The sequence below is a fragment of the Balaenoptera musculus genome, chromosome 18 (assembly GCF_009873245.2).
Source record: "Balaenoptera musculus isolate JJ_BM4_2016_0621 chromosome 18, mBalMus1.pri.v3, whole genome shotgun sequence".
Lineage (NCBI taxonomy): Eukaryota > Metazoa > Chordata > Mammalia > Artiodactyla > Balaenopteridae > Balaenoptera > Balaenoptera musculus.
This window is the reverse complement of record NC_045802.1, coordinates 5812027-5837666: the sequence shown is the minus strand read 5'-3', so window position 1 is coordinate 5837666 and position 25640 is coordinate 5812027. Positions and strand designations below refer to the sequence as shown.

The window sequence follows — 25640 nt, the reverse complement described above, 5'->3', positions numbered from 1 at the left end:
GCACTCTTCTCCACACCAGAGATGCAGCAGTGAACGAGAGGACCTACGTTCTACTGCTTCACGCAGCGCTTTGAATACACCCGTCAGTTCATACCTGAACACCAGACTGTGAGCTCCATTCCATGCCCTTTCACTTACCACCGTACACCAGCACCCAGAACAGAGCCTGGGACACGGGTGATGTTCCGTATGTTTATCAGATGAATATATGTGAAAGGGAATTTGGCCCAGAACCCTTTGAACGCTTCGTGAAACTCTCTGGAGACAAAGCAAAGTATGATTTATCCACTTACTCACCCAGTTCGGTGAGTGGGGATAGAAAGATGAATAAGGTGTGACCTCAGCCCTGGGAAGCCTACATCCTGGTAGAGAAATGGCAAAGGCCAAAGCACAGAGGTGCAGAAGGGCTGGTCTATTTACGAAACTACAAGTATTTTGATGTAGAGCACGTGGGAGGGCAGCAGGAGATGAGGCTGAAGAAACAGGCAAGGTTGGGCAGAAAGGACCTAAGGGCTTGGGCTTCTGTCCTGACGGGGCTGAGGGTGGGCAGCAGTGATGGAATTTCAGGAGTCCCAGGATGGAATCCATGATTTGGCAAGATCACACGGGCTGGAGCGGAGGAGAGACTGGGGACCCAAGGCTGGTTAGGAAGCTGATGCGGTCATTCAGGGGGACTTAGGGGGCCTTGACTTAGGTGGTGATCACGCGGTAGGACAGGGGGTGACAATTTCATGAGCCGTGGAAGCGGAATAAGCAGGACTTGGGGATGGGCTGAAAAGAGAGAAAAAGCCAGATTCCCCTCTAGCCGTGGTGAGGACAATGGCCTCAGGAAGTGTAGGTATGTGGTGGCTGAATGGAGAAGAGAGAAGAGGGAAGTGGCTTGGGTTTTAGCTTGTGTATTTGCTACTGTTGAGGGCAGAGAACCTTCACTGGCTCCAGCTGCCCGCAGCACTGAGTTGAAACCACAGGGATACGCACAATTCTCTGTGGTCTGGTCCCGTCCCGCATCTCGCATTATACTCCGCCAGTGCCCTACTGTTGCCCGATTCTGGGCCTTCACACATACCCTTCCCTCTGCCTGTAATGCCCTCCCCTGCCTTCATCCCTGTAGGTCAAAATCCATTTCAAATGTCACCTCTCCCAAAAGGCGTTAGAGTCTCTCATCTGCAAACTCTTTGTCCCTAGTTTCTTTGTATTTGCCTTAAGCCTCCTGGTTAGGTTGTGAGTGAGCTCCTGGAGAGTGACAGCAGCTTTCCCTCATTCACCTTCCCATCTCCTTGCCTGGGGCAGGACTCAACACGTCTTCCGTTGAGTTAAAACAAAGAGCCCACCAGATGAAACTGTCATCCATGAAATGGGGATATTCTTGCCCCTGCTTCATCGGGCGCGTGTGAGGACTTCGCACATAAGAAGTGCTCAATAAAAAGTATCATCATCCATGTCACCAATCTTCTTTTTTTTTTTTTTTTTTTTTTTTTTTTGGCCGGGCAGCGCGGCACGCAGGATCTTAGTTCCCCGACCAGGGATCGAATCCCCGCCCCATGCAGTGGAAGCATGGAGTCCTAACCACTGGACTGCCAGGGAAGTCCCTCACCGTTTCTAAAAGGAAGAAGTTTCACTTGATCTTGGCCTAACTTAATACTAAGACTCTGTCTCCTTTTAATGAAGTTCAAGGAAAGGAGCATTGCTTTAGAGTTCTGGGAAAGTGTCCACTGGAATCAAGAAGCAGGGAACCACTGTTCTGGCCCACTGGAGCATTCCTTTACAAATCCCAAAGACTGTCCTCTCTGGAAGCTTCTCTTGGATACTTTGGGTCTTTTCTTTTTGGTCATGGAAGAACAGTGCTCGGCTTTTGATCTGTGTGATTCTGGGAAATAAGGTGATTGGGAAGAACTGGCTCTAGCTGGTAGCTCTGCTCAGCTCAGCGCTGCAGGCTGCCTGGAGAATTGTGACAGTCCTGGGGTTTTAGTTTTATTTTTAAAACCCACTTTGAAGAATTTTGTGAGTCCCCAGGGAGACTTCTTATGTCTTTTTTTTTTTTCTTTTTCTTTAGAATTTCCTCTAAAACCCATTAGGGAGATCTCACATAGTCCAGATTTAGCGCTGTAATGAGGTTTTGTTCCTGCCCATTGTTAATTTCTCCCCTATTTCTGGGATGGTTTGCAAACTCAACAGCAAAATTTCTGGAAAGTCTTTTCATTTCCATGTAAGTTTATGATGATAATAGCATGGACCCTGCCTGATGGAGAAGGTAAGAGGCTCTGTCCTGGAAGCCGATTCCTGCGCCAGTCAGCCGACTGCATTCTCTGATGAAGCATTCCAGGTCACCAACCTTCTTCTGTCAAATCACAGACCCGGAGTTTGCGAGTTGCTGTTTAGCGCCCTCTTGGTGTTTTTATCTCCCCAGGAACCTCAGACAAGTCTAATCTGGAGCTGATCACTCTGACGTGTACCTGTGTGGCTGCAACCCTCTTCTGGCTCCTGTTAACTCTCTTTATCCGAAAACTGAAAAGGGTAAGAACATTTCAGACGAACTTCTATGCTCCTTTTTGCATAATCTTCCCAAATGCCTAGCAGCGCCGCTGGTGTAGTGACATCATGCAAGGTCCCCCCCAAAATGCCTGCCTGATGTCCAGAGCAGGCACTGAACAGATGGCAGACCCTCTTCCTCCCCTCCTGTTCCTCCCTCTGACCTGGTGAACATGGCAAATGAATCATTAAAACGTCCCGTGGGACTTCCCTGTGGTCCAGCGGTTAAGACTCTGCACTTCCACTGTAGGGGGTGCGGGTTCGATCCCTGGTCGGGGAACTAAGATCCTGCATGCCATATGGCCAAAATAAAAAGTATCTCAACCCTAACGTGGGGTGTTCAGAACAAAAGCTAGAGCAATGAACAGATGACTATTTCCCAGACACAGAAGGGACATTTTTGATATAAAATAAAGTCTTTCAATTAAATTCAACATGAGACCTGGGAAGCGTTCATGTTCTTAACCTCACTCTCTGCTAAGAACCAAAAGGGAAAAAGCAAAATAAAGGCCCACCTCTGTCTTATCTCTGCTGTTCCATACTCTTTGAGCCCCATGATAAAATTAAGTTCTTTAGAGTGTGAGGCTTAGGTAGGAATTCAGGACATCAGATTCCTATCAGTAGGCCTGTAGCACAGTTTGCGTCTCTGAAGTTTAGTGGGGGAAAGAGCCAACCCTTACTCACTCATTCATTCACGGCGCAAATATTTCCCGTGTGCCTGCTCGGGGCAGAGTGCCAGACCCTGTGTAGGGACCTCTGATAACAGTTCAGAGCAAATGCTACAAAGCCGACTAAACAACACATAAGGGAGCGGAAGTCTGCAGTCAGAGAGACAGCACACGTCTGGGGCTGGAGCAGGCAGAGGGGACCCAGTGAAGAGGAGAGACTGACCCAGGGAAGAGGTGGGGATGAGAGACAAGGGGGCGCAGGAAAGGAGAGGAGAGGCTGCGGTGGCTGCCCAGGCAGGGCCCTGTAAGCTGCGGGAAGGAACACCCTCTGTGTTTTAGAAGTGAGAGGAAGCCTTGAAGGGGTGAGGTTAAGCAAAGGTGGGTGCTTGTAAGGGTGAGAGATCTGTGTCTGGAAAGATGATTTCAGCTGTATAAGGAGAAAGGACCAGAGTGGGCAAGAGTGAATAGAGAAGAACCTAGCAGAAGACCTTGGTAGTCCAAGTCAGAAATGATGGTCACGGGACTTCCCTGGTGGTGCAGTGGTTAAGACTTCCACACTCCTGATGCAGGGGGCCCAGGTTCGAAACCTGGTCAGGGACCTAGATCCCACATGCCGCAACTAAGGAGCCCGCGAGCTGCAACTAAGGACTCAGTGCAACCAAATAAATAAATATTAAAAAAAAAAAAAAAAAAAGAGAGAGAGGGACTTCCCTGGTGGCGCAGTGGTTAAGAATCCACCTGCCAAGGCAGGGGACATGGGTTCTAGCCCTGGTCCGGGAAGATCCCACGTGCCATGGAGCAACTAAGCCCGTGCGCCACAACTACTGAGCTTGTGCTCTAAGAGCCCATGAGCCACAACTACTGAAGCCCACATGCCACAACTACTGAGCCCACATGCCACAACTATGGAAGCCTGTGTGCCTAGAGCCCGTGCTCCACAACAAGAGAAGCCACCACGATGAGAAGCACGCGCACCTCAATGAAGAGTAGACCCCGCTCACCACAACTAGAGAAAGCCCAGCGTGCAGCAACGAAGGCCCAACGCAGCCAAAAATAAATAAATAATTTAACTTAAAAAAAAAGAAAGAAATGATGGTCACTTAGTCTAAATGATTAGAGTCGAGATATTTGGGAGATAAAATCAACAGGACTTGGAAGGTATCAAGGAGGCCTCCTCAATTTCTAGAGATGTATTAGCCCTTATTAGAAAGCTTTTTTTTTTTTTTCTTGGCTGCACCACAGGGCATGTGGGATCCTAGTTCCCCGACCAGTGATTGAACCCACGCCCCCCGCAGTGGAAGTGCGGAGTCCCAACCATTGGACCACCAGGGAAGTCCCTATTAGCCCTTATTAATGTGCCAGGTCTTTGTGGCACCTTGTGGGACGTTCGTTATGTTGTATCTCAGTTAATCCTTTAAAAAACACAAAGATGTAAATATACTATTATTCCCATTTTATAGAGAGGGAAACTGAGGCTTAGAAAGGTTAAGTAACTTGCCCAAAGTCACTAAGCTAGTTAGAGTCAGAGCTGAGTTTTGACCCAGGTTGTTTGACCTTAGACTTGCTATTCAGAACCAGGAAGGTGTACTTTACAGTGTTGGTATGTGGGATGGCAGCCCTCCTCCACGGTGAGTAAGTAACATCAGGCTTTTGTTGTACGGAGTGATTGGCTTTGAGACGTGACAATGAAGGCCACTGCTTTCGAAGGAAAGGAAAGTTAAACAATGGGGTTTTGAAAGGGGAGATACATCATATAGGGAAACAGAGCTAACAAAAGCAAAACTTGCCAAATCTGTAAGGGAGGTACAAAGACTACAGAGTTCAAAGGAGGAGAGGGGGAGAAAAACTTCTGAGAAAGCCCAGCTTAGAGGCAGACTTTGAAGGCTGTGGCTGGAAGAAAAGCAGCAGAAAGACACAGCCCACCTGAACTCCTGCCCACTCCCCAGGTTAGGGAAGGAGTCTGGTTACCTTGCATAGAGGAGCCTAATGGAAATAAAACTGGAAAGGCAAACTGGGACTAAATTGAAGAGGTCCTTTGTATTTCTAAAAATTTAGGAAATTTTAACGTCAATAAAAGGATGAGAGCAAGAAAGTATCATATCAGTAACTGGATGCCTATAGAATTTGAGAAGTAATTGGTTGTAGGAGGTGAGGAGGAGCAAGGTGTCAGGAATTATTTCCAGACGATTTCTCCAACCTCAGAGTAAATCCTCGCTGATAAGGGCTGGATTTTCTCTTTTTTTTTTTATAAATTTATTTTTTTTGGCTGCATTGGGTCTTTGTTGCGATGTGCGTGCTTCTCATTGCAGTGGCTTCTCTTGTTGCGGAGCACAGGCTCTAGGCATGCGGGCTTCAGTAGTTGTGGCGCACGGGCTTAGTTGCTCCGCGGCATGTGGGATCCTCCCGGACCAGGGCTCGAACCCGTGTCCCCTGCCTTGACAGGTGGATTCTTAACCACTGCGCCACCAGGGAAGCCCTGTATTTTCTCTTTTTATCCTCACCCTGCATAGGCCAGTGTTACAACTAAAGCTAACATTTATTCATACTTCCCATACTCCAGGCCGTACTTGCTTTACGTGGACTATTTCATTTGATATTCACAGCAACCCTATGAGATAAGTACCATTATCATCACTATTTTACAGACAAGGAAACTAGCCTTAAAAAGGTTAAGCACCTTCCCCAAGGTTATATGCTGGTCCGATTCCAATCCAGGCTGTCAAATTCAGAACCTGGGCTCTGAAGCGCCTGGCGGTGCAATTTCCACGCCAAGCACCTAGTGGCTGCTCGGTGTTAATGTCAATTGAAGGAATAAATATTTGTCAACCAAGATTCTACTTTCATACTCGTCTCAAAGCCCTTCCTGAAGGCCTGTTGGGTGTTTCCTCTCATCCGCCTTATTGAGATGAAGCACAGATTCCACAGGTGCCCTGTGGGAAGACCGCCTTCACGGGCAGCTCCCTCGCCTCCGTCACCCCTGCCCACCTTCCCTCACTCCCTGCAGGACCCAGGCTGTCCCTGGCTGGACTCCAGCTCTTCCCGTGCTCTTGGAAGACTGGAGACCGTTTCTCATGGCCGTGGCTACAGCAGACACTGAAAGCTCGAGTCATAAAACCTCTTCCAGCAGTGAGCACTAATGAACACCCAGCACTCTAGCGCAGGAACTGATATTCCTCTCAGGCCGCACAGGCTCGCACGAGTGTCTGACAGGCTGGGGCCCTCCAGTCTAACACCACTGGCAATCGCAGTTCGTGACAAACGTGCTCCCTATCTTTCTCCATTTTCCACTCTTCGTGGAGGCCAGGCAAATCTTCCTGCCTTGAGCTATCTGTCACACATTTTAGTGATAATTTTTGTGAGAAAGAGACAGATTGCAAGTGATGGATGAGGTGAGCTGTGACAGCCCAGAACGGGGTGAGTCAGGGCCGAAGAATGTGGGCGGGTGTGAAATCGGGTGGATGGAGAGGTTCATCTTCTCTACTGAACTCTGATCCTGTTTAGGGAAGTGCTTTGAAAGGAAGGGCCTGAAACCCATTTAAGTGAAGTGTACATAACTTCTACGCAAGAGTTATCAAAACCTAGCACATATAGGCAAACATACTTCCCGTCTGTCCTGCCCACAGAAATGCAGTCAATTCTACAATTAATTAATATTAACAGGGCATCACCCCTTAATGTGAACCTAAGACACTAAATGTAAAACCAGTTACGTATGATCTGAAATAAAGGGTGTTTTCTGGGCTTAACTTGCATTACCAAGATAAAACAAGCACTAGAAGGTAGATGCCACCTTATTTATTTGACCAGTGGCCAAAAGAACTTGGGATGTGACTGTGTGTAAGTCTCACCCCTTGGCCTTTGAAATAATCAACTTCTATTTCTTATTGAAGATAAATCTTTTTTTTTTTCCTTTTTGTACATTTTTCCTTTTTAAAATTTTTATCTTTTTCCTGCTTCTGAGTCACAGTAATGTATGGTAAACATGAACTTGCAATATATGGAATAAGTCTGCATTTTGCATGAATTTTAATATAAATACTCAAATTCAAACTGAACAGTTTGGATGAATCCAATGCATCTGAACAGGGACTCACAAAATTTTGGTCACCAGGAAACTTGTGTTGCCTACTTGTCGGTGGATTCCTTGATTTTATTCTTTCAGAAGTGCTGACTTTTCAGTGTTTGTCAAGTGCTGAGCTCAGAACCCTTTTTCTTAAACTCCGCCAGGAAAATCTTATACTAATCTCACTATAGTCTTTTCAGGTTGCTGCAGCACCTAAGGGGCCAGGCCTTCTGAGTATATTTAAAACACTTCACGTGAAATGTGCCTCTCAACCATCCCAGGGATCCTGGGTTTACTTTGCCACCTCTGGCCTTTCTTGCAAATGTAGAAAAGCCACAGTCATGGACCCCACCGTTGACTCATCTGTCATGTGTATTCCTGCATGTGGAGAATGGTCATGGAAAGTTATTTTTAGTCACAGTTTGGAATGATTTTATTAAAATGCCTTGCATTTTTTCAGAGGACTATTGCTTGTTTAAGAACAAGCAATAATATCAGAGCAGAATCTGAGTGCATTTGGTCTGAGACAGGACGGTGGAGCGGGTGCCGCCGAAATGCATTGTGGGAATAGTGAGGGGTTGCTTGATGAAAATTGCACGCTCACGTGTGATGTGTCTATGTGTAGGCGGAGGGTCCTTCCTGTTCCCCACCACGTGGTTTCAACCCAACGAACCAAAATAGCAGCCGATGTTGCCAAGTGTTGTTTCTTGGATATCTGGGTTTTTAAAGTTGTTTCCTTCTTGGTGACGTTGAGATCTCTTTATTTCTCAGTCTTCTTCCGAGATTAAAACTGACTACCTATCGATTATCGTGGACCCAGATGAAGTTCCCCTGGATGAGCAGTGCGAACGGCTCCCTTACGATGCCAGCAAGTGGGAGTTTGCCCGGGAGAGACTTAAACTGGGTAAAGTATTTGTTCCGCAGATTCCTAAACCCATAACCGAGCACCTACTACTTGCAAAGCACTGCGCTTTGAGGGACGCAGAAGTCAACTGGACTCGGGATTCTACCCTCCAGCTGCTCACAAACCAGCAAGGGAGATGGACACAGAGGTAAAGAATTCTCTAGAATCCTAGGACAGAAGGTCAAGGGCACAAGGCAGCACCTGTTAATTCTTTCAACAATTATTAAGCACCTTCGCCGAGCAGCAGATGCTCGTCTAGGTGCTGGGGATGCAAAGGTGCATTGAGTCTGTCCCCTCGAAGGGAGAAGGACACAGCTGTAAAAGCCGATAAGTGGAGGAGAAGGGGAGAGCGTAGTTCCAGCAGAGTCTTACAAGTACAGACACTCTTAAATAACGAAATTTTTGTGGATGAGAAATCGGTGACGTAGAACACAATTCAGGATGAGGAGGTGCAGTAAAACCAAATAGATGGTGAGAGAGTTTGTGCTCTGCAAGCCTGAGGACCAAAACCCCCTCTGCACGAATCTATAAATTACATGCTTTGAATTTCCCTGGGTGTTTGAAATGTCCACACAGAGAAAAAAGCCCCTGGGGGTCATTTACGTGTCATTTATGAAGAGGGAGGATTGCTGTTTTCTAGGTAACAGGGACGCTGTAAACACCGGGCCAACGTGCTTTCTCTCCAGCTTACCCCCAAGCTCCTCCAGCTCAGACGGCACAATGCAAATTAGCCTCCAGCCCATGGTGCTACAAAACAACAGGAGCCTCAGACACTCTTGCCCAGATATTTGGACGGTGGCTTCTGAAGGTTTTCCACTCTCTCCTATGTGTGCCAGAATCATTAATACTTGGAACGAAGAAAAGAGATCACGGAGCCAGCGGAGCTTGTTGCCCGAAGAACCTGTTGTTCCAATTCACTCGCGTGGCCCCCCTCCTCCACATGCAGACCATATTGGGGTAGGGGTGTGAGGGGACAGAGAGGGAGAAATGGCTTTTCTTGTTGTTCTCCTGGGCCTTGAAATGATTCCACTTACATTTCTCCCTCCATGAGAAAGAAGACTTGGCCCCAAGAGTGCCTGCTGTTTGGCTTGGGGAAGAAAATCAGAAATCAGTAAAAGGCTGGAGAGACAGGCAAAAGCCAGCAGTGGCTGCCGACGGCGGGGGGGGGGGGGGGGTGTGGAAATCAACTAAATTTAGAGCAGTTCAGGGCAGGTGGCACACAAGATGAGTTCCTTCTGCAAGTCTAAATTATATGGCAGCTGGCCCAGCCCACCCCGCCAGTGACCTTGGCAGGGAACATGGGATAGTTTTCCCACAACCGTAAGCCATTCTCGGGCCACACTGCTTTCCAGAGTTATTAGTCACAAGCAGACATGCGTCTTTCCGTATAGGAAACGCGAGCTTTCTGTCCCATTTCTTCATTCCTTGGCCTAGTACCATTGTGATCCTTGACGGCACATCAAGGGAGAATGCAAACCCTTCTACCAGAATTCCCCTGGGGCTCTGTGAGTTTAGAGAATCCCATTTCAGAAGAGTCTCCTTGCTGAAGATCTTTTGGTTCTTTTCCTTGCCGGAGCTGCCAGATGCTATGGTTCGGCTAATGTACATGTGAGTGTCTTTGACGGATGAGGGTAAGTGGGTCAAATCATCTAACTCTGCCCTTCAATGCAGTGTGGCTGCAAGGGCCAGAGGCGTCCTTGTCCTACTCTATGGCCCAAGATTTATTTGGCTTAAAAAACAAATACATGACAGAAAGTAATCTGAAGTAACGTCTGGCAACTGAAAGTAATCAAAATTATGTCTGGATGGATGAAGAGGAAAAGCTGGTTTGATGGGCAGAGTTACAGTGAGTTACAAACGTAGAGAAATACACAGACTGAACGGCTTCTGATTTCAGCTGAGTGTACTCCGGGTTACGACTCGCAGCCCTGGTGACAGAAGTCAGAATTGATAGCACCTGATAGACAGAGTGAGCGTTTGGGTCAAAGGTGTTGCTACCATTGAAATTCCTGAAATCCAGAACGAAAAAAAAAACCTGTTTTGTTAGAGATGCCTCACTCCACCTGGGCGAGAATTCCGCTTCCATGCATTTATCACAGAAGTTGGGATAATGCCTGACAATGCATCTTCCCATTGGAAAATAAAGTCAGGATTACCTAACATGGGAAACCACACATGGAGTGTGGAATTTGGCAAGTGGATGGTGCTGCCTAGTGTCAGATGAGCCCTGGATGCCCAAGAGGGACTCAGCCCCGGGCTACCCTGCACTCTCCCCACCGTGTCCCAGGGACCCTGGCCAGTCACTCTCGGAGGAGATTCCAATATCCTCTCGTGGTATGACAATGACCTAGCGCTTTTCCAAGCTAGTGGCATTTAGGTGACACCAAGGAGGATTTTAAGGGAAAAGAAGGATCAGGCAAGATCGAGTCCGGTGTGACGGGGCTCCCGTGACCCTGGAACTGCAGATCTGCCAAAGGATCGCAACTGCGCCAGGTGATTAAAGAGCCCGTAACAGCTTCTGGCCGTGCTCGAGGCGGCAGTCAGCTTCCAAGAGAATGAATGAAAAGACAGGGAAGTCTAGTGAGTACGAGCGCCTTCTCACTGGTCAAAGCAAAGTCCCCAAACACTTGTCAAAATGAAGTGTTTTGTGTGATGGCTAAGAAGGGAACGCACGGGGGCTGAAGCTGTGGAAAGGAAAAGGACGTCGCCTGCCCCAAGCGAGGAGTCTGCAGACTCTGTGGACAGCTGTCCCAAGACAGAGATGCCCTTCATCTGTCTCAGACTCAGGACACTTTTCACATTAGAGGGTAGAAGGCAACGCAGAAGAAAAGGTGTTCTTTTACCCTACAAAAGCAAGGGATAAGCCTCTAACCAAAGTGCACCTATTTTTACAATCTGGAGAAGGTATCTGCCAGTGTTCTTTCCATACGTGATTTCAGGGTCCACCGGAGGCTCTTTCATTTAAACGAGAACTCCTGACTTTGCTATTTCTTGGATGTTTTTATCTGAAGAAGGGAGCAGGGACTCTCCCCCATCCATGGAGCATGCTCTGGGAGGATGACCTGATCAGCCACGACAGGTGCACATCTGACCAGGGGAAGCGTGTCGTTTCACCAGTGTCTCCTCCTAACGCAGAGCGCGTCCCCGTGAGACCCAGGCGGGGAGACGCCGCTGACGTCACTGGGGACGGAGCTCTTTCCACCTCCTCACCGGACGTGACCTCGGGTGGGTGGTGGGTGGGAGTTGCGCACAGAAGTATAAAGCTTCTAATAGGATGAGGAGGCAGGAAAGCTTCATTACCAATTTTCTAGGAATCTTAAAACACAAACAACAAACTGTGTCCTTTGGGGGAAGGGATTGGCGCATGAGGAAGATAGGAAAGAAGGAAGGAAGGAAAGTTGGCTCACTGAAGGCACATTATCAGAACAGTCTGAGGAAGAGGACTTGGCTGGAACTGGAGGCTCTGTGTGGAAGTCACCCTCTCCCTACCAGGACTGACTTTTGACCAGAGGCATCTTGGTGGCTTTCCAACACCCCCCCACCTGCCGCCAGAAGAACCAAAAAAAGGCGACTTCTTTGGCTCACTCTTTCTTCTGCCGTATCATGCTTGAGCGTACAGTTTCTCTAGGTTGTGCTCAGCAACCTGTTTCCTGGCAGAGGAGAGGGAAGCCCTGATGGAAAAGGCGGCTGAGGCGTTCTGGGGGCGGGGGCGGTCCCTCCTCATCTCTGTGCGCCGTTCAGGTGCGCATCTCACGGGCCCCTCTGCTTACCCAGGACTGTATGAGACTTGCTGCTGGCATCTCACAAATTCCCAAACGCGACTATTCGTTCTGCACTAACACACAGGGGACCCAGATGCACCAGGCACCAGGCCAAGTTCTGGGAAGACTCAGACATGGTCATTGCCCCTTTGAGTGAAGTTGTCTCATTCAAGGGTGAGGGAAAAAAAAAAAAAAGTGTTTAACAGTCATTACGACATAACATACAGGGTACCGTGAGTGAAACCTCACTCTGTTATTTGCATTTGGCAACCATCTCTCTGTGGTTGAAACAAATTACTACCAGTGGTTGATAGGCCCATGTTTTGAACCATGAAGATTTATAATCATCATGTAAAGACACGTTGGAAATACTGGGAATATCTTGCCTGGCAAGGAAGTCTGAGAAACGACTTAATTATTTTTTGGTAGCTCTGAAGCATCATTGTAACCAACAGCAGTAACCCCCCTTCTTCTCAGTTTCCTCCCTTTGCTGAAAACAGATCAGAAGAAATAAGCTCAAGTGGCAAGAAAAGGGGCTTAGGTTAAACACAGGGAAATTTTTGTGGTAATAATGTTATTAAACAATGGAAAACACCACTCAGGATGTCGTAGCCTCTCCCCACAAGAAGGACTTTGTAAAAGAGGAAACCGGCCATCCACCTGCACCAAATGCCTTCTAGGGGCCTAGCCTAGCTGTGAAGGATGAGGGCAACGCAGAAGCACAATAAAGAGCTGAAAGGAAGATACCCCAGAAATGTGTCCTGACCCTTTTGGGGTCAGTTCATTGGAGATTCCATTCAGAGCTACATGCCACACATACACACACAGGGAAAAGACCCTTTCTTCCTGAAAAAAGACTTAAACTCACCCTGCTGGCTTGGCAAACAAACCAACGTCTTCTTTTCATTGTAGGCAAATCACTTGGAAGAGGGGCTTTTGGAAAAGTGGTCCAAGCATCTGCCTTTGGCATTAAGAAATCACCTACATGCCGGACGGTGGCTGTAAAAATGCTGAAAGGTATGGATGGTGTAAGTTTGGCTTTCAGCTCACCCATTACGTTCCCTAAATGCTGGCACAAGTTGGGTGTGGCCTAGGAACAGACAGAAGCCACTTCTGCTCTGGCCACAAAACTTGCTTCTGCTGGAAGCCCCTTGACCTCTGGAGCTTTAGATGAGACCAGCAAGAGCTCAGAATAAACCTTGTAAGGGAAACAGTCCAGCATTATCCACGGGAAAGTGATTTCCGTCTCCTCAGAGATCTTTCTCCTACCACATCTCAGATACTTCTAGACTACCAGGGACTTAAGCCCACAGGAACCACAGGTACGAAGTTTTGGAATGATCCACTATGGCGTTATGATGGCAACTTAGCTGTACGTCATAAATCTCAAAGGCTTAGCTGGGGCTGGACCTCACTGTAAAGTAAGAATATGAAGCTAGTACAGTTCAGTTGGTCAGAACTTCAGGCTATTTTGTAGTGTCAAGTCCCACCCATTAAACATTTCCTCTCTAGAAATCAAAACAAAACAAAACCGAAAACAACAAACTATCTTCCTATGTTGAAGATACTATCACCCTGTGAAGCACACGGTGATTTATGACCAGCACCCTAAGACAGAGTGAAAACGAAAAATCACTGAAAGTCACGTCAACCAAACATCTCCAAGACTCATAGGTCCTTTAAAGCGTAGAAAATACTTCACTGTGATGAAATTGTCATGTTACTTCAATGCATTTTAAGCTTCCCAAACCAAAAAGAAACAGGACTGAAAACCCAATGGGCAATTTTCAGCTTTCCAAAGTCTCTAAGATATTGCCAGGGGATTTTGAGGCATAGAAAGCTATGCGCCCAACCAAGCAGGTAGCTGGCAAAGGCTCCAGCAGAAAGGCCCATGTGCTGAGGGAGACTTCAAAGCCTTCATTTTCATCCAGCAGCGACACCGTCATTGAAAAAGTCCCATGTAATAATATTTTTCCACTTCAAAAGGCTGTTGAGCGAAGGCTCTGATAAAACTCTGCAACGAACCTCACAGTTCCACTCTGAAAGTAGCCAGGAAAAGAGCTTTGCATCCACAAAGCAGGCCTTGTTCAAGGTGAGCTACCCAGATGATGGTGGGCATCTCTGTGAGAATACCTGTAGTCCAGCACCCCCCCATACCCCACTCCCACCCAGATTCTAAAGAGAAGAGGCATCAACGTGTCTTCTATGTGAGAAAGCACCAGACTAGGTACTTTACTTTAGTAGCTTGAACCGCATGAAGTTGCCACTTTTCTTATTTTTCTCTCTACAGCCTTTGTGAGGTAGATATTATTATCCCAACTTGCAGATGAAGAAACATGGCCCAGAAAGGTTAAACAGCCTCTGCAAGGCCACAGAGCTCAGCAGTGCAAAAGTAAGGGTTTAGGTGCAAGGCTCTTCCCCCCCGCCCCCCCCCCCCCACACCTCAGTGCTACAGAAGGGCTGCAGAGGCCCAGCCTCCTAGAAATGATCCATTGCTCCAAAATCCTGAAAATGATCCTGGCCTGGGTTCTGGAGGCAAGCTAGTATATCCAGCCTTGAGATAAGTTGAAACTAAATCTGGAAGCATCTGTTTCCTCAGCTAATTTTGTCTCCCTGCTTACTACCACACACCATCTCTAGGAGAGGCAAGTCGGCTGCCCATGCTTGTCTACTGTGGGTCCAAGATAACCCAATGCCCCTGCCTATAAATGGAACAATCTGAGCAAAAGAACCTGGTTTTCCCTCTGTGCTAAAGGGGCATCAATGCGTGGAGGGATGAATTTGAGGGGGAAATTCTGACTGGCAATTTTTTTTTTTAAAGTGCCAGAGAATGTGTTCTATGCAATACAGAAAAAGGGTGTGTAGTATCTGTATAAATGCTTATCTTTTTTTTTTTTTTTTAAGCCATCAGCCTTGATTGAAAAAGACTGCCAAATCACCCACTATATAACATTCCTAAAAAACTATTTTCATTCAAGCTTTCTTGTTTAAACTGGTTGGCCATCTGTTTCTAGGAGAAACTGGAAAGGCAGAATGTCAAACAAAGGCCATGAGTTAGAAGCTCTTTCAAAGTGCCCTTGAGCAAAACCTTTAACCTTTTTGGGCCTTAAGCCCGTGTCTGAAATGAGAAGAATAATCATGCTGTTTATTTGTCTAACAAATATTTGTTGAGCATCTACTGTGAGCCAATCCGAATCCCACTGGGAGGCTTCTAGAGTTTATCTGGTTATTATTAAAAAATGATTTGTGCTTATGAAATACCATGTTGGTATCTACCACAATGTGAAATGCACATCCTTCGCATGCACAAATGCAACGTGAAATGCACGACCCACTTTCAGGACTGTCCTGCAGAAATACTTGCACATGGGTACAAAGATCACAGGCTGTTTATTCCAGCATATGTGTAATGGCAAAAACAAAAACAAAACAAAACTGTAGACAGTCTAAATGTCAGGAATGCCATTAATCAATTTAAAAGAATGGGGAAAGTCTATGACATTTAAAAGGGGGGAAAAGCAAATTATATATATCAAATTTGCTTTTATCTTTTTATATATGATCCCATTTATGGAAACAAAAAAGACCTTTGATTGGGTACATATATTTATAAATGCACAGAAAAAGCTCTGAAACTCCAAATGATTAACAATGGTTACTGCTAAAAAGGTGAGTGAGTTGGGGTGGCTTTCACTTTTCACTCTATAAACATCATATTGTTGAAATAGTTTACAGCAAGCTCATATGACTTTTTTTTTTTTTTACTTGTAAACATAATTAAAAAATTTTAAATGCCTTAGAAGTTAACCAATAAGAACAAACAGACAAGACAAACTTAATTTAGGCTTTAGACTCTGCTAATTCTTAGATTGACATTGTTTATCTCTGAGAATGAAGTTGAAGTCAGATGCTTATGGATCCTCATGACTTGAGATAACCCTGCAGACTCCGGAGAGGAAAAGGTTATAGAGAGAAAATAACACATGGCAAAGATGTTTACAGAAGTGGCCATTCTGCCCTTGCAGGCCCCTTTGTGCTCCTCCTTTGTAACTTCTCAAAGCAGGGCAAGTGAGAAAAAGAGGTGAGGTGTGGGATCATCATCCCCCGCCTGGAAAGTTCTTGCTGGGCCTGGTTCTGATGCAAGGAAGCCTTTGGAAGGCGCTCTCCCCGGGTGCCCAGCTCCGAGTCAGCACGTTACTGAACAGGACGAGGTCCACCAAGAGGAAATGTCCAGTGACTAACCCCACCACCACTCTGCACCTCACTGTAACCAAGAGCACGTTGGCTCAAGAGGGTGGGAGGACTGAATCCAGGCTGGAGGCTGGCCCTTCCGCAGACTGTGGGGAAGCCAATGCAGTAAGGGCTGAGCGCTGCCAAACACAGGGGGCAGGAGGGCCGCCCCAGAGGAAAGAGCCCCATTGTCCTGTCGCCTTGACTCTCCCTTGCTGCTCACACAGAGGGGGCCACAGCCAGTGAGTACAAGGCTCTGATGACCGAGCTCAAGATCTTGACCCACATCGGCCACCACCTGAATGTTGTCAACCTGCTGGGAGCCTGCACCAAGCAAGGAGGTAAAGGGGAAGGGAGGGCCTGCCCCTCTCCCGGTTCACACGCCCTGGGCGAGTTCTCTGTCCCACGGCCCTTCTTCCCACACTGCGCCTCCCCGCCTCCTGGCACATGGCCTGGCAACGGTCCAGAGGAAGCAGCCTGTCCGTGGATGGAAGGTGCTCCCATCCTGGAAGTGGCTTGCCTGCACACTTGGCTTAAAGGTTCTGAACAGAAGGACTCCCTTAGAGACCTCCTTCCACAGGCTCGAGGTCAAGGGCAGGGCGTTTTTCTCAGGATGACTTGGGAGGAGTGCGACCGGAGCCAAGGTAAATGCACAGAAGGTTAGCATTCCCTTGAAGCTTCATCCAGAGGAAGGAATCACTCCTGGCAGGATCCCAGGAGGAGGTGGGGTGCGGACACGGCCTTCGGACAGGCCGTACCGAGAGGGCCAAGTGCAGGGACAGGGTGTGTTATGACTGAGGAGTCGCAGACCTTTCCATCCTCCCCTAGGGCACCTTTAGTGCTCCCGGCATGCCCCAGGACAGGGCCCACGTGCAGAAGCCTCTCTGGGGCCACTTCTGCTCTGACCCAGAACCGGAAGTCATTCTTCCCCCTGTGGGCCTAGAGCCCAGTGGGTGAGCGGTGGGGATGGCGCCTTCGGGGAGCCCAGGGGACCCGCAGTGCAGCTCGGGGGTTTCCTTTCCAACCCTCTTGCCTCTTTTGACTAGGGGTCGGCAAACGATGGCCAGTCAACCTGGGAGCTTACTTTGACCGTTTTTAGTAGTTGGGGGGGGGGGGAAAAGAAGAGGAATATTTTGTGACATGGGAAAACGATAGGCAACCCAAATTTGTGCGTTCCTAAAGTTGGATTGGAGCGCGGTCACTCATTTGGTTGTACTGTCGTCTACAGGTGCTTTCCGGTTACAAAGGCAGAGCTGAGTAGTTGTGTGGCCTACAAGCCTAAAATAGTTCCCGTCTCTTCCCTTTATGAGTTTGCCGATCCCTGCTTTAGACCTTACAAGCCCTGGGGCAACCTCCGTGCAGATACCCCCAGGTGGCCATGCAGCTGGGGGGTCAGGTCAGACAGGACCTGGGAGGTAGGGGCTGGTGTGACAGTGTCCTGAGGCCAAGGGGCCAAGAGGGTGGCCCGCAGTTACAGGCAGAGCCCTGACCTTGGCCCTTCCCCTCCCCTCCCCCCAGTTCTTTCTCTCCTACTCTTTTTTTCCTGCTTCTTCTCCAGTCCGACCCCCGATCAATTGTCTCCTTTTCCTTTTGTATTTTTTTGTAAATCCCTTCTCAGGTCCAGTTGAAAAAAAAAAAAAAACCTCTCTCACCCCCAAGTCGCATCCCCCAGACCCCGCTAATATAAAAACAAGTTGGTTTGCGGTTTCTCAGGCCCGCTGATGGCTGGCAGATGGCTGGCTGGCTTGGTGTGGTTGAGCATGTGTTGTTTTGGCTGCAGGGCCTCTGATGGTGATCGTTGAATATTGCAAACACGGAAATCTATCCAACTATCTCAAGAGCAAACGGGCCTTATTCTTCCTCAACAAGGTAAGGAACTCAGGGGTTGGAGGTTTTTCAAGACAGCAGTGAGTTTCCATTTAGGCTGTAGCAGCGTAAAGCAAGAGAATATATTTTTCCATTGCCAACTAAAGAATGTCACTAGCCATCCGTCCAGCTCTGCAAGGACTGAGTCATGAGCCACTGCAGTCGCTGACCTTTAACACACCCTGAAAGGAGTTCAGGGCGGAGATCAGGAATGAGGCGCTCTGTGCTCTGGGAAAACTAGCAGAACAGGCCTTCAGATAGTTACATATTTTCAGGAGAAAAAAAAATTTTTTTTTTTTTTCTTTTGGAACCTGGATTCTTGCATCTTCTCATACTTAGAAAAGCCCCGAAACCATTAACTAAGATGCCTGTTCTGCATAATTAGCAGCAACCTTCTGCCAACATGTGTGCTTGGATGCACGTCCCCTCTTCACCAAAATCACGTATATGCTGACCTCCCCCTACCGCTTCAGAGCAATTTCTCAGAGCTCTCTGAGAGGCTGCTCCCGGGCTACAGTCCTCAGAAAGACACTGAATAAACCCAACTCACAGCTTTTACGTTGTGCATTTTTTTCAGTCGATACCATTAATGACTGAGCTTAAAACACAATCTCTGCTTTTTTCCTTTAAAAACATTTTTTTTCTTTCCACGCTAATATATCACACTCTTTTTGGGGTGAGCACAGAGAATCTTCGAGCCCACTGTAGGCAGTGATAATTAGAGATTAAAATTTACCAGCCATCTACCTAAATATCAAATCATCTTGATAAATTTCTCTCTGTCTCTTTCTCTCTCCATAGATACTCAGACATGCACAAATCACTTAGTCACTCATTTCTTAAAAGATGATGGCAAGTATAATTGTTTCCATTTATTAGATTAGAGAAAATAAGGACTCAGTCAACTGAGAGACTTTATAGTCAACAACAGTGATGGGGCCAGAGAAATCGTTTTCTTCCCTCCCTACTGCCTTTTCTCCCACTTCCCCACACCTTCACCACCCATGTCACCCCTATACACATACTGAACCAGCCTTACCCACTAAAATAAAGCTATATAATAAAAGGAACACAAGGGTCCAAGTCCTGAAGGCAAACAAAGTTCAAAAGGGATTACTGAGTGAAGGAGAGTTTAATAAACCTTTGCCAATGTGACCTATTTCACCAGTGTTTTGTCCTTCTCTGGACTAGAGAAGCCCACGAGACAATGATTTGACATTATTAACCTGTAATCAGCAGTGTAGGTGATGAATCCATGTAGCATGGTGGTTTAAGCACTCAGACTCCAGGATCAGACTTCCTGGGTTTAAATCCTGTCTCTACCACTCAAGAAATCTGGGACCTTGGGCAAGTTACTCAGTCTCTCTAACTTTCAGTTTCCTCATTTATTAAATGGAGATAATAATAGAACCCAACTGACAGAATTGTTGAATCAAATTCCGTTCATCACTCCATAAATGTTAATTATCATCATCATCATTGATCCACTGAGATAGAAAGATTGGGTGAGTCTAACTTAATGCCACTGATCTATATGATCTGTATGACGGATAAGGTATGCGACCCCCAAGAATGATGCCTATCTCTGTCAAGCGAGTGAGATTCTTATGTGGCACACAAAGACGACCCACCGGACAGCTGGCCCATTCTCTCAGCCCCTGATCCAACCAGAGACACAGGTTTTCTACCAGACTGGCAACATGTACGCAAGAACATACTTTCCCAATTTTAAACCATGCCCTCTAATAATGAGAATCTTGAAGCTGAAAGGGATCTTTGTGATCAGCTAGCCTACACGCTCACATTACAGATGTGCCCAGAAAAGTCAAGTGACTGGCCTTACGGACACACAAGGCAAGAGGTGAAGTCGAGGAGAAAACCCAGCTCTCCTGACTCCCCTTCAGTGCTTTTTCCATGCACTGCACTGGGTAAAGAGGGGAAAAAACATAAGAAAAAGTGGAGAGTGGTGCCCTGGGCGGAGAGCAGGACAAAGTCTCCTCAGTCCTGAAATCCTGGGCTGGCTTCAGGAAGAACTAATCCAGCAAGAATACCCCAGGGACCCGGGCAGGATGGAACGTTTGGGTTCGTGCGTCCTTTGTTTGAAGAGCTTGCTTCCTTCTCTGGCTATATTTAATGATTCACCTCCCTGTTGGTGGAGCTTAGTGTTTTCGTGGAAAACACATGGCTGTATTTCATATTTGGAACCTAAAGGAAAAACCAAATGGCTAAACAGAAATGGGATATTTCATTTTCCAAGTAAATTCACTAGGATCTTTAAATATTATTTGTAATAAATTCACTGTATTCTGTCAGAGTCCCAAAAAGTTCAGTAAATCAACATTTACCAGAAATGGTTACCAACAAGCAAAACTAAATATACCGTTGATTGGGAGTCAGGAAGGGGGTGAAGGAGTCTGAGTTACGGTCCTTGGAGTCACGCCAAGGACTCGAGCCCTTTTCACCCCAGCATCTTTGCCAGCCCCCTTCCGCTGCCGCCTTCTGTCCCGGGAAGGGTCTTGTGGAAAATAAAATTTCTGTCCCCCACTGAGCAGAGTCGAGTCTAACTGCCTCGGAGACACGTAGTAAGCAAGAGTCACGATCTCCATCTCCACTCAGGTAGGTCACCTGGACGGCAGTCGGGGTTCACTCTGAGGCCTAACTCCCCTTCTGCGGCACAGGAGGGTCTCTTTTCGGGGGGGGGCAGGAGCCGGGGACCCTCCACGCTTCCAGGGATTGTCAGGCTGAAGCAGCCGCCTCTGTCCTCTGCTTGCTCCCACGGCGCCCTCTAGTGGAGGGACCGTTCCCACTTTGTGACACTTCCAGGAAAAGCCAAGGAAGGATGGGGAGCCTGGTGAATCTCAGCCCTGCCCCAGCGGGCAGGTGGATCGGGGGACACCACTGAACCCCAGTCCCTCTCCGACCCTGTCTGGCATTGCCACCTAGCCAGGACTGAGCTAGGTACACGGTCGAGTCATGAAGCCACTGGGAGTGCTGTTTCTAGTGTCACAGTGATTAGGTGAATTACGAAAAGGTGATAAAAATCTCTTCTGGTTCCACCCAGAATCAACAACTCCTTTCCCGTGAGTCAAAACGTAATAAGATGATAGAGCTTTTCCGATGACAAAAAGGAAACCCAGAAAAGCAAGGTGGTTTGTTCAAGGTCACATGGTCGATGAAAGAGCCAGATACACACCAGGGCTTAGAGGCCCAGTCCGGGGTGAAAGGCCTTTTCTACCTCTGTTAGCATCAAACTATATCTTTGTTCTGAATGGAGGAGAGAAAAGGAAATGTTCATGCTCCCTCCTTCTCCAAGGAAACCAGAGAAATTGGTAACTGCAGCCTTCTCTCATTACTCCTCCCAGGGATTACAAAGGCCCCGAGTTGACTGGGGATCCTTTTCTGTCATTCCATATCATCTTTCACAAGATGGCGTACGGTATGGAAAAGCGCTCAAGGGCATAGATCGGAGTTGGCCGAACCTGGGTTCAGGCTTTGCCATTTACTAGCTGCATGTGACTTTGATTACCTGACTTCTCTGAACCTATTCCTTCGTGTATTACAAGCAAGAACTACCTTCATAAAATTGTTGGAAAGATTCAAAGAGAAAATGTACCAAAGATTCTTAGTGTCCTGGCTCACACCGAGTAAGCTCTCAGTAAATAGCAGCTGCTGCGGATATTCCTTTATCCTACCCAAGATGCTGTCAAGGAGCCCAGTCAAGAGAAGAATTGACTCCACAACCCCAGGGGAAGCCAGGCTACTAATTTACTATCCATTTTGTCGGATGACATTCTCCTAATGCAGGCGAGCGCCAGCTTGAGGGACTGGTCTCCCCGCTACTGTTCTGTCCCTTTCATCTGTGTCTTTCTTGGTCTCTTAAAGGATGCAGCCTTACACGTGGAGCCTAAGAAAGAGAAAATGGAACCAGACCTGGAGCAGGGCGAGAAACAAAGACTAGATAGTATCACCAGCAGCGAGAGCTTCGCAAGCTCCGGGTTTCAGGAAGATAAAAGTCTGAGTGATGTTGAGGAAGAGGAGGGTAGGTATTAATTCCTTCCTGTCCTACAGTCTGAGATATTTTTACAGCATGCTGTGCATCTCTGAAATTTTTTTCTTATTTATCACCCTAATAAACATCCGTGGGAGACTCGAAGCGTAATGTCCTGGGGAGATAAGATTTGAATTTAGATTATTTACAGAGTTACTAATTTTGACAGGGAACTGTACAACTGTTTCCCCTCCGGCCTTTCTGTCTTAACGGGTCATCCCCTGCCCCCCATGCTTGGGCAAAATGGGCTAGAGGCCTGGAAAAATCTCGGATATTCATGTTGAAACTCAAAGGCTCTCGAAAATGAACTCTGATCTACTTGTTGGTTTGTTTCATGTTTTGCTAACATTGTTCCAATAAACTGGGATTTGGTGGCATAACAAGAGCCATTACAAACAGTTACGGTTTTAATGCTTTCCAGATTCTGACGATTTCTACAAGCAGCCCATCACTATGGAAGATCTGATTTCTTACAGTTTTCAAGTGGCCAGAGGCATGGAGTTTCTGTCTTCCAGAAAGGTCAGCCTCACTCTTTACTGTTCTGCTTCTTCACCAGGCCTGGTCGTGTGGATGTTCACATGGGCAAACACACACCTTTGCTATAAAATCCACTTTTCCTCGTATTTACTTGTATGTGTGTCCTTAAATGTAGAGTGAACTTCACAACACACGACTTAATTTGTCCTGATATGAGTGAGGAGGCTTGAGAACAGTGACTCCTGGGTACCAGCAGGTAGAACTTAATTCCAGGGGAAAAGCTCGCTGGGTTTCAGACTAGATGAACCTGGCACCCGTGCTCCACAACGTCCTCTGGCATGTCTTCAGAGCTGGCCAGAATCTCAGAGTACACGACCCCATGGGAGAGCATCTATTAATACGTCCCAGTGGGGTCCTCCCAGGAAACTCCAGCTAGATCGTGATCTGATCTCAGCAGCTCAGGATAAAAGGCTTTGGGGAAGTCGTGCTCCCCGGGAGAACCTGATGGCCAGCTCTGTTTCCCCGATGCTGTCCTGCAACACAGTAGCAAAGGGGATTCGGGGCCCCTCTCGACTTGGGGGCCTCCAGGGGTCTGTATTGGTAGAGAAGCGCTTCACGTTTGGGGCGACGCCACCTGCATGGGGAGCCGCTCCCTTCATGTAAAGGAAGCATGCGAAATGGATCCCCGAGTTCAGAAGGAGAACGCTGAGAAGGGGCAGGAAATCAGCCGATGAGATCAAGGACATGCACTGATCATGCCACTGCTTTATTCTAGTGCATTCATCGGGACCTGGCAGCACGAAATATACTGCTATCTGAGAACAACGTGGTGAAGATTTGCGATTTTGGCCTTGCCCGGGATATTTATAAGAACCCCGATTACGTGAGAAAAGGAGATGTAAGTCAGTTGGATGTTTCTTGGGCTCATTTAGGGCCTATCATTTCCAAACCACAGACCAAAGCCCTCGGCAGAGGTTGCTGAAAACCAGCACGCGCTTTCTGTGGAGACGAACGGTCCGTGTGGACCATGGACCCGAGAGCCCTCGCACGGGGCTCCGGGAGGCCACGGTCCCCTCCTCCTGTCCTTCCCCTGTTCCTGCTCGGCTCCTGTCCTTTGGGCCCCGGAGCGCTGTTCAGTGGGCCCTGCGGAGACCACAGCGTCCCCTCCCCTCTGACCCCCGGGGGAGTTCCCTGGGCCGCTGGGAAGAACAGCCTGGACTCTTCCCCTCAAATAAACCCGGGTGATGGATTCAGCAGGTGTACACATCTCAGGAAGGGCGGGGGCAGGCGTCAGGATGACCTTGCCGGGGAGGAAATCGCGTCCCTCCCGGGTTTGCCTTCAGACCCAGCATCGCTGCCAGCTCACACGGGCCTCTCCTCCCCGCCTGTCTCTGAGCATAGTGTTATTTTTGCTGTTGCGGGTGACCTCCTGTGCCCCCTCTTCTCTGGCCTTTACCCTGAAGGCTTAATTAAGCCTGTGTCCGGGCCCTGACGACTACTCCACAGTCGTGGTTCTCAAACTTGAGCGAGCACACATATCACTTGGAAAGCCTGTTCAACTGAGAGCCTTGGGTGGAGCCTGAGAATGTGCCTCAGCTGGTCCCAGGACTATACTTTGAGAATCACTTCTCCACAGTTTTTTTTCTTTTTTTTTTCTTTTTCTGGCCTCACTGCGAGGCATGTGGGATCTTAGTTCCCTGGCCAGGGATCAAACCTTCACCCCCTGCAGTGGAAGCACAGTGTCTTAACTGCTGGACCACCATGGAAGTCCCCCACTGTTTCTTTCTTTCATTTATTTATCTATTAATTTTTTTGGCCGCGTTGGGTCTTTATTGCTGCACGTGGGCTTTCTCTAGCTGCGGCGAGCGGGGGCTACTCTTCATTGCAGTACATGGGCTCCTTCTCATTGCGGTGGCTTCTCTTGTTGCGGAGCACTGGCTCTAGGTACGCACGCGGGGTCAGTAGTTGTGGCTCGTGGGCTCTAGAGCGCAGGCTCAGTAGTTGCGGCGCACGGGCTTAGTTGCTCCGCAGCAGGTGGGATCTTCCCGGACTGGGGCTCAAACCCATGTCCCCTGCATTGGCAGGCGGATTCTTAACTACTGTGCCACCAGGGAAGCCCAGCCCCACTGTTTCTTTTTATAAAGGGAAAACAACAAGCTTTCCTTGAGAGCCCCGATTTGCAAAGATGGCATCTACCCCTGTGTCAGTCTGTGCTTCTTTTCTGTCCATCGTGTCTCTTTCAGCCTCTCCCTGGCCCTCCCCCCTCTTTTTCTCTTTGTCTCTCCATTATCCCAGGCTCCCTGTCAATCCCCATCCCTCTGAAGTGGCAGGGCCTAACTTACTGGAGTTCCTGCTTGAAAACCAGCCACATGGTGTCCTGAATACTGTCCATCACCTCCCTTCTTTCTGGTGCCTTTGCTGACTCCCCCCATTCAATGACTTTTTAAATCCCGTCTTTTTTTTTTTTTTTTTTTTTTTTTAAATAGGAATGCCTTTCAAAATCCTTTTTAAGAAAAATTCCAGGAAATTATCGATTTTCAGGATGCCTCCTACTTCAGATCACTCTTTCCTAGGTCCCTGCAGAGTGTGAGCTGCTGTGGGGAGAAGGATTTCTTACAGAGTCAGAGTTCGGACACGCTGGGCTCATAGGAAGGGCTTACTGAGCAACTATTGCCATCATAGGAATTGGTATAGCACACAACTCTCCCTCTTTCAGTGTAACACTGCATGTTATGAGTTTCCTCCAAGCTGGGAAGCCATAGCTGCTCTAGGAAATGACTTATAGGCCAAATGTTATCTGGGAGGTGACCCCATGGGCACATGGGTTGAATGTGCTTTGTTGTCACGTCCTCCTGCTCACGGCCCCCTTGCCCTTTTCTAGACTCGACTTCCTCTGAAATGGATGGCTCCCGAATCCATCTTTGACAAAATCTACAGCACCAAGAGCGACGTGTGGTCTTACGGAGTACTGCTGTGGGAAATCTTCTCCTTAGGTAAATCTGGGGGCAGGACGAGAGCAGACAGGCCAGACCCGAACGTCCGCCCCCTCTGCTGAGTGTCCACGGGCAGATCAGCATCTAAAACCCACGTAGGC

General features: G+C 47.9%; 1 protein-coding gene across 1 annotated transcript in view; it reads left to right on the top strand.

Annotated features, from left to right (window-relative positions):
• The window catches only part of FLT1 (fms related receptor tyrosine kinase 1), a 171623-nt gene that overhangs the window by 128885 nt on the left and 17098 nt on the right, over positions 1–25640 (top strand). Inside the window, exons 16-24 of the mRNA XM_036831571.1 lie at positions 2408–2514; positions 8032–8164; positions 12838–12942; positions 16383–16496; positions 17936–18024; positions 21904–22060; positions 22491–22588; positions 23322–23444; positions 25428–25539. Coding sequence (XP_036687466.1) covers positions 2408–2514; positions 8032–8164; positions 12838–12942; positions 16383–16496; positions 17936–18024; positions 21904–22060; positions 22491–22588; positions 23322–23444; positions 25428–25539 — 1038 coding nt within the window. The remainder of the gene's footprint in view (positions 1–2407; positions 2515–8031; positions 8165–12837; positions 12943–16382; positions 16497–17935; positions 18025–21903; positions 22061–22490; positions 22589–23321; positions 23445–25427; positions 25540–25640) is intronic.